General features: G+C 41.0%; 1 protein-coding gene across 1 annotated transcript in view; it reads left to right on the top strand.

The window, feature by feature from the left end:
- LOC135096927 (cytosolic Fe-S cluster assembly factor nubp1-like) overlaps nucleotides 1–11657 on the top strand; it is a 22253-nt gene extending 10596 nt beyond the window's left edge. Inside the window, 9 exon segments of the mRNA XM_063998702.1 lie at nucleotides 204–341; nucleotides 4162–4295; nucleotides 6513–6614; nucleotides 7449–7539; nucleotides 7953–7990; nucleotides 8701–8811; nucleotides 9196–9225; nucleotides 9227–9383; nucleotides 11485–11657. Coding sequence (XP_063854772.1) covers nucleotides 204–341; nucleotides 4162–4295; nucleotides 6513–6614; nucleotides 7449–7539; nucleotides 7953–7990; nucleotides 8701–8811; nucleotides 9196–9225; nucleotides 9227–9383; nucleotides 11485–11528 — 845 coding nt within the window. The 3' untranslated portion in view covers nucleotides 11529–11657.
- The last annotated feature ends 120 nt before the right edge of the window (nucleotides 11658–11777 follow it).

The raw sequence follows: 11777 nt of genomic DNA, 5'->3' as shown, positions 1-11777 counted from the left end.
ACTGGGTAGAGTTGTGGGTTGGTGAGCTTGTGTACCAGTAGATACATCCAACCAACCAACTTCCTTTCTTTCAAGTAGGGAACAAGAAAAGTTACCCTTTAGACCAAAAAAGTTGTGTGCTCTTGTAATGTTTAGGTAAGGAGCATCTTCCCAGAGGTGTGGCAGTATAATGTAACCGTAACAGCTGTCCTCCCCATCGGCAGGCAGCAGCAGCAGCAGCAGCAGCAGCAGCCATGGTGTCTTTCCTCATGGTGGGGCGAGCAGCTCCCCAGGTGAGGGCGGTACCGACCCAGCCCGGCAGCAGGAGGGCCTTGGTGCTTCCCATGGTTCACCCGAGCCAGGTGAGGCTGATCCACCGTGGCCCCTTTTGGCGGGAGCCATTCTCTCAGATGGAGTAGTTCATGAGGGACATGGAGAGGAAGTTCAAGAGAGACATTGAGGACATCCTAGGAACCTTTGCCAAGAATGTGAGTACTAACACTGACGGGGGGAAGTATGTATGGCCATATGTTAAGAATAAATATCTATCTCTGCATACATTTAGCAGGCCAGCAGTGACACGGGTTGGCACAGACAAAGCACCACACATTCACAAACACACATCATTCACACTCTTTGAGCTATCTTCCCCTGGTGGAGAGGGACAGTCTCATGGACCAGCCTACTACACCAGGAGCTAAGTCATAGTACAGCTGGCCCCACACATTCACACCAAGACCCAACATTTGTCTTAACATACATTTAATACATCTGCCTATTTTTATCTATATACCAAACCAGCAATTCCACATGGGATGTCCCTGACAAAGCAACGCACATTCATAGACACATCATTCATTCTCTTAGTCCCGTCATCCCCTAGTGGACATCTGCTAGTCAGAAAGATTGTTTATTTGTGCCAGAGGCCAGAGTCATGCCACCAGGAGTGAGATACGAGAGTGTGCCATGCTTACTTGGCCTCAACATGAACTTTCCCACCACTGGTCTCTGCTTTGCCCTGATGGAGCCTCAGCAGTCATCACACTCAAGGATTGCCTTTATGATGCAGATTACTTTTCCCTGATTTTTTTTCTTTCATGTAAGAGGGGCACTGGCATAGGGCAGCAAAAGTTATAGAAAGGCTCACTCAAGGTGCTAGTCCTTATAGAGTACACTCAAAAAAAGGATCATCCATTTTGAAATAATTCAAGTCAAAAGAGGAAATACAGAAGCAGGTAGGGAGTTCCAGAGTTTACCTGGCTTGATATTCTTGATATCCTTCATGTTGTCCACACTGTTGTCACTGGTTGAAAGTGAACAGTAGCTTGATCTTTTTGGTAATGGTAGGAAGTTATTCCTTCCCTCACTTACTTTTTTAATTGCATTATTACCGTGTAGGCTTTCAAAGTTGATTATGAAGTTGCAAATTTGTGTTGTATCATGAACAAAACTTTTCAGGGTGTACCCAGTAACATAGTGACTGGTGCTATGTTGGGAACACTTCCAATGTAGTGATTGTCCCTTGTTAACATTCAGAGCACGAGAAAACTGCTTACTGGATGCACAGAAAGTAGACAAAGAATAGCACGTTATATTGTTTTTAAGCTACACAATTATTCAAGAAATTGTTTAAAAAGTTGTGTAGATGACCAGTGGAAAAGTTGTACAGCAGTGAACATGTCCTCTGCCTCACTTTGGACTCACACTGGCAAGCTTCACTGGTAAATTCTGGAACTCCCTGCCTACTTCTGTATTTACTCCTGTCTGTGACTTTAACTTCTTTGAGAGGGAGTGAAGCTTCAAGACATTTCTCCAGGTAATTTTGGACTGCTTTCACTGTCTCCTTCAGGATCTGACGCCTTTAGTTTCTGTTACCCTTGGCCAGACCCTCAACAACACACACACACACACACACACACACACACACACACACACACACACACCTGGGGCTTGAGGCAAAGAATTGTGTACTTTAATGCTGCTTTAAGCTTTTAAACAGTGAGGAAGAAATAGGTTCTCAATAGAGTGGTGAACAGATGGAATAGAATCTGTGACCAGGTTGTTAGTGCTGAGTCATTAGGGAGCTATGAAACAAGATTAGACAAATGTATAGATGAGAATGATCAGTGAAAAGTGATAGGAAGAAATTGGTTATTAGATAGAGTAGTGGATGAATCAAATAGCAAGTTTTAAAAGATTAGACAAATTTTTTGATGAGAATGGTGGAAATAGGTAGGTATGTTTCGTACAGGGACTCCCACTTGTAGGCCTGATGGCTTCCTGCCGTTTCCCTTGTGTTCTTTTGTTCTTATGAGTGATGGCTGAGTTGGGTTTGATTGGTGGAAGTGTTATAAGATTAGTGTGTCTAGTTTCCAGGAACTCAGCTGCCCATGTTGAGTGTAATGTTGGGTGTAATCTGTAATGGCAGCTTTGTTATGTGCAGTGTGTGTCCTGTACTGGTGCCTCTGTCCTGCTAATATATTTCTCCTTTCTTTTGTTTGTTTCTTATTTTACTCTTGTATTTTTTCTTTTCATTTCTCTTTATGGTTTGTGTTCCATTTGTTTCTCAGTCTTTGTCATCTCTTTTTTTTCCTCTCTAGTGTATTTCTGTTCCTGCATTCACTTAAAGTTAACTGCATCATAAGCGCATCCTGCAGGAGGGGCAGCCACGGCAGAAGAGTCTCCACCTCCCTCCACCCAGTCACTCCCTCAAGGCTGTTTGAAGGCTTCTGTCCTCACTGGCAACTGTCTCACTCACACATACTTCTTTATGCTTTACTTTCACCTTCCTGTGGCTCTCCTTTGTCTGGATGTTTTATGATTTGAATTTTGTTGTTGAAACCTTGCCTACTGTAGAAAATGGTGAGCCTTGCTTAGTGTAGAAAGTTTTGAAGTGAGTCCTGATGCTGTACCTGGTATGAGTCAGCCTGTGGACTTGATGTATGGAAGCCTTGCTGTGGAGAGCTCTGTCTTGCTGGAGTGTGGGAGGGGAGATAAGGTGAGGATTAGAGCATTCAAGGACAGGAATCAATGGACACTGCCATTCTTGTCCTGTGGGGGAAGTTTTTAGGAGTGGGCATCACACACTTATAGACGGCTGGATTGCTGGACAAACTTTTTATTTCATATCTTTGTGTATGCCATAAGTAAGTTGGCTCACTGGGTGTATCAGACATGTTCATGCAACACTCCTGGGGCACCAAACCACTCTTTTTACCTATCCTCAGGCTGTCCTACAAGACACTGTATCGCATCCATTGCTTCTTGTTATACCAGTACTAAGAGACTTGGATGAAAAAAAGCTGTGTTTGGCAATGATTTCCTGTGATATCTTATGCTTGGTCTTTGCACAGGTTTTATTGCAAGCTTAACTAGTATGTATATTAGTTTTTATTTGATTTATAGCCATGAAATGTACTATGCCTTGGTTGCTTTAGTGTGGAGGGACTGTGTGAGGTGGAAGAGAGTAAGTGCTCACTGTTTTTACTCCCACTCAAGTCTTGCCTACAAAGGTATTCACTCCCCTGTGTAAGGTTCGTGTCTGGCCAGGAGGTTCTGAACCCCTTTGGTGAAACGCTTCACTGATACATCTGATGAAATGCTTCAGTACACCTTATTGATAACATGAGTGAGATGCTTCAATACACAACAGTTGCTAATTTTTGTTTAGTGTCAAAAGCATTTCATCTTATCAACTACTCACCCCTAACTGACTGTCTTCAGCCTCTCTCTCATTGGCACATTATTGCATCTCTTGCTATCCTCTACCACATTTTTCACACTGACTGCTCTTCTGATCTTGCTAACTGTATGCCTCCCCTCCTCCCATGGCCTCGCAGCACTAGACTTTCTTCTTTCTCTCACCCCTATTCTGTCCATCTCTCTAATGTAAGAGTTAACTAGTATTCTAAATAATTAATCACTTTCTCTGGTAAAATCAGGAACTCCCTGCTTCTGTATTTACTCTTTCCTATGACTTGAGCTCTTTCAAGAGGGAGGCTTCATGACACATCCTCCAATATTGGATGACATTTTTGACACTTCTTTTGGGACTGACACATCAATAGACTTTCTCCTTTGCTCTTTTTGTTGCCCTTGGCCAGTGCCCCTCTTGTATAGAAAAATAAATAAATAAAATGAAAGTAAAAATAAAAAATCATAATGATGGCATATGGTGCACAGACCTGGTGGTGGTGAGGGAGCGCCTGGCATCCGTCAAGAACAAGGTGCTGGTGCTGTCTGGCAAGGGAGGCTTGGGCAAGTCCACTGTGAGTGCCATGCTGGGCCTTACCTTGGCCCTCGATGACTCCAAGGAGGTGAGCTGCACTGCCACACTCCATGTCACCCTTCCACTCACTGTTGTTTGTGTCACACTGACGGTGTCTCATGTTTAGTGCTGATTAGTTGAGTGATCAGGATGTGAGCTGGTGTTAGTTTTGAAATTTATTTAGTGCAGAGTGGTTGCTATTATTTATTTATTTTATTGAATATAGATGAAAAGTTATTGAAGTAGGATTGAAACAGTAGAAATGAGTTACTGAAGGGATGCCTGTGGTGTGAGCAGAGTGGACAGCGAGAAGAATTAGTGTATCAAAGATTTGCTGTGCTTTGTAAGAGAGGAATTGAAATGTAGGATGGTGAAAGTGATGAAATGCAGTAACCCATGGATATACTGTAGTAACTGTTAATTGTAAACTCAAACTCCTGCTTGCTGCTGCATTCCCTCTTGCCTGTGACTTGAAATCTCTCAAGAGAGAGGGTTGAAGAGATCTCTCCACTTGATTTTGGATATTTTTGTTCCTTTTAGGGACTGGCACCTTTAGTCTCTCTCTCTCTCTCTCTCTCTCTCTCTCTCTCTCTCTCTCTCTCTCTCTCTCTCTCTCTCTCTCTCTCTCTCTCTCTCTCTCTCTCTCTCTCTCTCTCTCTCTCTCTCTCTCTCTCTCTCACTTCTTCTCCTTTGGTCAGAGCCTCTTGTGGGACAGGACAGGTCTGAACGCAGCCCTCCTTTGCTTAGTGAGCAGTGCAGTGATGCTCTCTGGTATCAGTGAGGTTAGCTGCCCACTGTACTGAGCATCATGACAGATTGAGAGAGAACTTTTTATTGAGTGTTGCATGGCTGTGCATCAAACACTGAACACATGTTTGTATGTAAATAAGAATACATCTGTATAAAATGTAGTTTAGACATTGTAAGTGACTGACATAAAAAGTAAAACTAGAAAACTATCCAAAAAAATAAATATTCATTGACTGTAAAAATAAAGCATTAAAATTTATTACAAGTGGTAAGTTAGTTAAAAAAAAAAAATAAAATAAATAAAAAATACCAAAAAAAAACTAAATGAAACAGTTAGTTAGCAGTGAAGTGAGTTGACCTTGACTCATGAACTATATTCTTAAATATTTGTGTGCCCCACTACTTTCCAAGAGCTCTGCTTGGAGTGATACAGGTTTTTAAGTGTGTCTTTATGGTTCAAGTGACAGATTAACAAATCTACTAATAGGAAAACCACTCTTGAGAACCCAGCTTATCATCTTTGTGGCCTTGGAAAGTAGTAGTGGTGAGACCAGGGTTCCTTAATATGGGCCAACACAGGGAGTCCTCAGTTCATGGCAATCTTCACTTCACCCATTTCATAATTACGTGCATTTTGCTTTGCTCATTTTTTAAATTATATATATATATATATATATATATATATATATATATATATATATATATATATATATATATATATATATATATATATATATATATATATATATATATATATATATATATATATATATATATATATATATATATATATATATTTTTTTTTTTTTTTTATTTATTTTATTTTTTTTTTCCAGTAGCACACTTACAGTGGGGGTAGCAGCATGCCCTCCAATATGCTCACTTACTTTTTATAGTACACCACACACACATACTGCACCAAACAGTCTTTTTCTAAATGAAATAAAATATAAAAACAATACAAAGAATTAGTGAACTGGTGAGTGTAGTGAAGGCATGCTTCATCATGTGGCAATAGACTGAGGAAGGAAGTGTGTGTCAGGTTCACTGCCTACTTAGGATGGTTCTGACATGCCAAAATAATGTTTATGATGCAGCCCCGGAACAGAGCTCACCACTGTTGTAATGTCACCCACAAATGTTCTTGAACTGCAGTAACACTGGCAAAACTGCACTGAAGCACAGCCAGTGCTGCTGCTTGTCTCATTGCTTTTCATCTGATGAAACAGAAAACAGATCACCTTAACAAAAGTACAATAGAAAATGCAGCTACTTATGGCTCACTCACTTCCAATATAGCCATACCTTTGCCACATTGCATTATTATTCTTCCCAATGCATTAAATACAATGATCTTACTTGTCAACAGCTTCATACTAACAATACATCCTGCACGTCACTCAACAAGTGGACAAGTGTAACTCAAGAACACCCTGTATAAGGATCGTGTCAGTTGTTCAGTCTTCCTGGTCATCCTTCCTGTGGTAACATTGCCCCTCCATTGTCTCCCTGGCAGGTGGGGTTCCTTGACATTGACATCTGTGGGCCGTCTCAGCCGCGGGTGTTGGGGACAGCAGAGGAGAAGGTCCACTCTTCAGGTGTTGGCTGGTCCCCTGTGGTAGGTGGCAACTTCCAGGTTCCTATGTTAGGTTTTGTACTGTTGAGGAAAATCTCTTAACCTGGGATAAGCCTCAATGGTAATAGTGTAAAAGTGTGTGTGTGTGTGTGTGTGTGTGTGTGTGTGTGTGTCAGTCCTTTTTATTTATTTATTTTTTATTTATTTATTTTATTTTATTTTTTTTACTTGAAGATTTAACACTTCCATCATGTCAAAATAGTTTCCCAGTTTTCCTTTTTCCTTTTTTTCCCTTCTTATAAATTTCTTAAACCAGGTTAGAGTTTTCCCAATAGTACACCGTGGTGTAAACAAATGCTCCTGTTATTTCCCTGTAGTTGTGAACAAGAAATGCTGTTTCCTTTTTTTTTCCCCTTTTTATAAATTTCTTAAACCAGGTTAGAGTTTTCCCAATAGTATTCTGTGGTGTGAACAAAATGCTCCCGTTATTTTTCCCTGTAGTTGTGCACCAGAAATGCTGTCTCATGCTAGATCATTTTAAGCATTCTTGTACTTCAGCCCACACAGAGTTACAGTAATTAAAAATTTTTTTTTTTCTTCTTAATTATCCTTCACATTAAGTATTACCTACCTTGTTACTCTGGGAAGAAACTGCTTTCTATTTTCATGTATTTTTTTATTTATTTGTATTTATTTTTTATTTGATTCAGATAATTATTTGTATATGATGGATAAATACTTCACATAAATAATTTGTTGGCACACACTCTTCAACTAAATCATTTGTATATAACAGGTACTCTTTAGATAGATCATTTGTATATGACAGACACTTCAGATAAATCCTTTATATGACAAGACAGTGTACCCTTTCAGTATGTGTCTGACAATCTGGCTGTCATGTCCGTTGGGTTCCTGCTCAACAGTGCAGACGACGCTGTCATCTGGAAGGGACCCAAGAAAGATGGTAAGTAGTAGAAATAGGTTACCTCTAGTGTCTTTGGTTTTGTAAGAAGAGGAGACCAGAAGCCAATTAAAGGAGCCTGGAAAAAGCCACTGAGGGGAAGACAGAATGAGATGGAGGGATGAGATTGTGGTAGAACAGCAAAGGATAGGAGGCACAGAGGAACATGAAAGGGACAGAAATGGTTAACTGGAGGAGACTTGTACATGACACCAACCCTGCACTCACTCCAGGGAAATGGTCAAAGGAGAAGCGTTGCTGATTTTGTCAAACCGTTGAGTTTTATGTGGAATCAAAAATTATCATCGTGAGGTTTTTTTAATTTCTTTTATTTCATGTATCTTGTTTACTTTAAGAAATGTAAGAGTATAAGGATGTTGGGTGACAGGAGAGTAATGTAGTTTTTAATGTTGAAGTGATTGATGAGGTAGTGTTTAAGCATGTAGCTGTGGATGTAAGACTGAATATATTGATGTGAGGTTTGAAATGAGTACAGTGGAGAAAGTGTGAGGGAAGAATTAGTAGTGTTTGATGTGGGATTGCTTAGAATATAACAACATGAGATGAGGGAAGCTACAAGAAGCCCACACATGGCAGTCCCTGTATGAAATATACCCTTCCATTTCCATCTATCCTCCTCATCCAGAAATTTGTCTTTACTTGTCCTTAATGACTCAGCACTAATAACCTTTTTACTAAGCCTGTTTCTTTCATCTATCACTACTTGATAACCAATTTCTTTGTATCTCTCTTTCAAATCTAACTTTATTGGGTTTGAGCCTGTTGTTTCTTGACCTGTCCTCATTACTGACTTTCAGGATTTTCTTTCACACTTGTGATTTTCCTTATACCACTTAAAGACCTCCATCATTATCATGTGGGAATTTTAAAAGTAAGCATAAATGTTAGTTGACTTTCATAAAAGCATGCAGTGTTCTCTCCACATGCTGGTCATCTGTGTTGGGGCTGAGCTCAAGCTTGACACAATTCCTTCATCTTTGAGCTTGATGCAGTTCCCCTTTCTGTCTACAATGATAGCAGTCCACATACTCAGTTCATATGCACAAAGTAGTGCTTGACTCTGACTCTGGCGTTAATGTCAGTTTCTCTGGTTAGGAAGGCGGAGTTGTACCTTCCCTTCATGTGACTTGTTTCCCTCACCAGGAAGTGGCTCTGCTGGATGTGAGGAAGGAAATCACATTCTGCAGGAAAGTGAACATTCCCATCATTGGCCTGGTGGAGGACATGACCACCTTTGTGTGCCCCAAGTGTAAGGTGAGTGAGATGTGTGGTGCCTCTCACCTGTTCATTTGTGTGTCAGCAGCAAAGAGTGGTGGTGATGTAGCTAGGATCCAGCAGCAATCATAGACTCCTTGCAACCAAGACCACCTCTTGGCTAGGTGGGAATTCATGTGTGTTGTGTAAAGGGACAAGATTGATGGCGACAGACCACACCTTTCTTATCAATGGAAGATTTTTGGCAATACAAAAGTCAACCAGTTAATATTAAATTAACAGAACAAAAAAAAATTACACAATTTTTCTGCCAGGATGAAACAAAAATTTTTCAATAAGAAATCTTGCAAATCTTGTATTAGGTAAGCCATCTTAAGAGGAGTATATCAGGCTTGTCTTATCTTGATGCACCATGAATTTCAGACCAAGACGGCCGTCTTCCCTGCCACTACTGGGATGTGACCCCCAGCTGGCAGAGGATACTGAGATGCCACTGCTTGGCCAGCTGCCGCTGGACCCCCGGGTGGCCCAGGCGTGTGATGAAGGCACCAACATTCCAACACAAGAGCCAGATGCTGCTGTCACTCAGGCATACAAAGACATTGCAAATAGTAAGTGTTGTTTTAAATGGAAGATTCTTTATCTGGAATTCAATCTTTGTTCCAGGCCACCACCCCCACAAAGGAGGTAGTAAAGACTGTGTGTGTGTGTGTGTGTGTGTGTACACACACACACACACACACACACACACACACTGCACAAAAACATTGCCTAAGGTTAATTTCAAATTCACCTTGGTGCCTGAGTCTCTAATGGGGAGAGGATGGATCCCTCCTCCTACCCCAACACAAGGGACATTTGCAAAGGCTTACTCAAGTTTGTCAGCACAAGAGCCTGACACCACCGCCTCTTGTTTGCCCCTCACCACACCATGACAGCCCATTCCCTCCCCTGCCCCCTGTGCCTGAGACATTCAGCTGAGCAGATCAGGTGCAGACAAGCCACAGACAGAGTCCTACAGGCTCGTGTCCCATTTTCTATTTACATATGCTCTCCACTCAATCTAATCAGTGTTCCGTGTCAGTGGTCTCTCATTCATGCTGTGCCAATTGTTTGCACAATTGTGGAGAATATTATATGAATTTAGTTCATGCAAACATCTTGACTGGCTAATCTTGTAGCCAGCTTATCCCACATTAAGCATGTAGGGGTTGGCATCATATTAGTATGTGCAGCTAATCACACTAAAGGCAGTGTCACACAGGGCAAATTTCCCCCAGTATGCTGCCCATTTTTGCTGCCAGCTGGGCAAACTGAGCTGTCAGGAAGAATGGCATATGGCTGTGATACCAGACTTGCTGGGAGTATTTGAAATTAAATGACCACTGTACTACAAGCTGTACATGTTAAATAAAAATATATTGTGGTACTTTGAGTAAAACTGTCAACTATAAAACTTATAAAAATGAAGTATATGTGCCAGTGTGTGCTTGTGAAATTACTTACAGTGCTTATTTGACAACTGCAGCTGGGGAGATAAACAATGTGTTGTGATGGAGACCCGCACTAAGTTTTGCTGGAGTGTGAAAGCTCGACACATTAATTGAGCTATAGTGGATCTGGGCACCATGTTGGCTGTAGGACCTACTTGCGCTGTTGCCACCTCAACCCTGGGGCCCAGAGTGACTGACCATGGCCAGCAGGGTGCAGCCACGGCTTGTGGAGGCAGTGCTGCACAGCCTATATGAGCTGCCAAATAGAGCAAAAGATTTATTACAAGATGTCAACATAACAGCCCAGTCCCTGTCGATGCCAAACTTGCTGTGTCGCTGGTCTCACCAGTAAAACAGGCAGCATGCTTGCAGAAATTTGCCTTGTGTGATGCTGCCTTAAGTCCTCAGCCAGGCACTGCCTACAGTGGGACTTCCCAACACCCTACTGCTGGCTTGTTCACAGAGGAGATAGCAGGCACTTTTGAGGTGGTATTTATACCAGACAGAGTCCAGACTCCAGACTCAATGAAGTAGAATGGCTGCAGACTTGACCCTGATGGTAGGATTTCACATCAGAATGAGGCAGGCAGTCACAAGAACCATAAACAATGTCAAGGAAAATGAGATAAAGTGTAAATAGAGGAGCAATGTAAAATAGAAGTGGTTTGAAATGTTGAAGAGATGATACATCTTTCTAAACATGTGTTTTTTTTTTCCCTTCATTGTTGCACATCACCATCCTCCATTTTCCCTGCTCATGTAATCATATATTCTTTGTCCTTTTGGTTAATTTCTTGTGTGCTAATCTCTGGTCTCTTCCTGAATAATCAGCACAAGGCCATGTTTTATCACTAAGTCTCGCTGGTCTTCCCTCCTACTCACCTGTATTACTTTTTGTGCAGGTGAAGCAGTGAACTCTTGTTTGAAATCTGTGATTATGAATGTAGAATAGATATGTATGTTACCCTTTCCTTTTAACACTTTTCACTTTCATTACTTCTCCATTGCCAAGCTGATATTTATTTAGGAACAAGAAATGAACAAAAGATTTGAAGAATTAATAAATGGATACCTGCTCCCTTTACATCTTACTTTTCCCAGCAAGCGTTACATAGATGTCTTGGCTGCCTCTCTTGGAGAATGTCAGACTGATGCATAAGTAGATGGAATTTCAGTGGATGCACTAAACACTGTAGTAATGATTCAATGTTTATTTCAGAAATCAAGGAGTACTGTGATGCACAGTCCCAAGAAGCCACTTGACCTGCAGCGGTAGCAGCAGCAGCAGCAGCAGTCATCACCACACTAACCAACACATTCTACAGAAAAGTCTTGTCATTCATGCAGAGGTTTATTTTACATTTACTTCTTAAATCCATATTATTAACATCAGTCAGTATTTTCTTTACAAATTGTGGCAGCCTTATACATCATTCATCTTTAATTTATGCCAGAAAGTTTGGGTGAGAATAAAAACTACATATTACAACAGTATCCAACAAAAAGTAGTTG

This window comes from Scylla paramamosain, unplaced genomic scaffold (genome assembly GCF_035594125.1).
Source record: "Scylla paramamosain isolate STU-SP2022 unplaced genomic scaffold, ASM3559412v1 Contig9, whole genome shotgun sequence".
NCBI lineage: Eukaryota > Metazoa > Arthropoda > Malacostraca > Decapoda > Portunidae > Scylla > Scylla paramamosain.
Note: the sequence above shows the minus strand (reverse complement) of the source record. Positions and strands in the feature narration are given on the sequence as shown.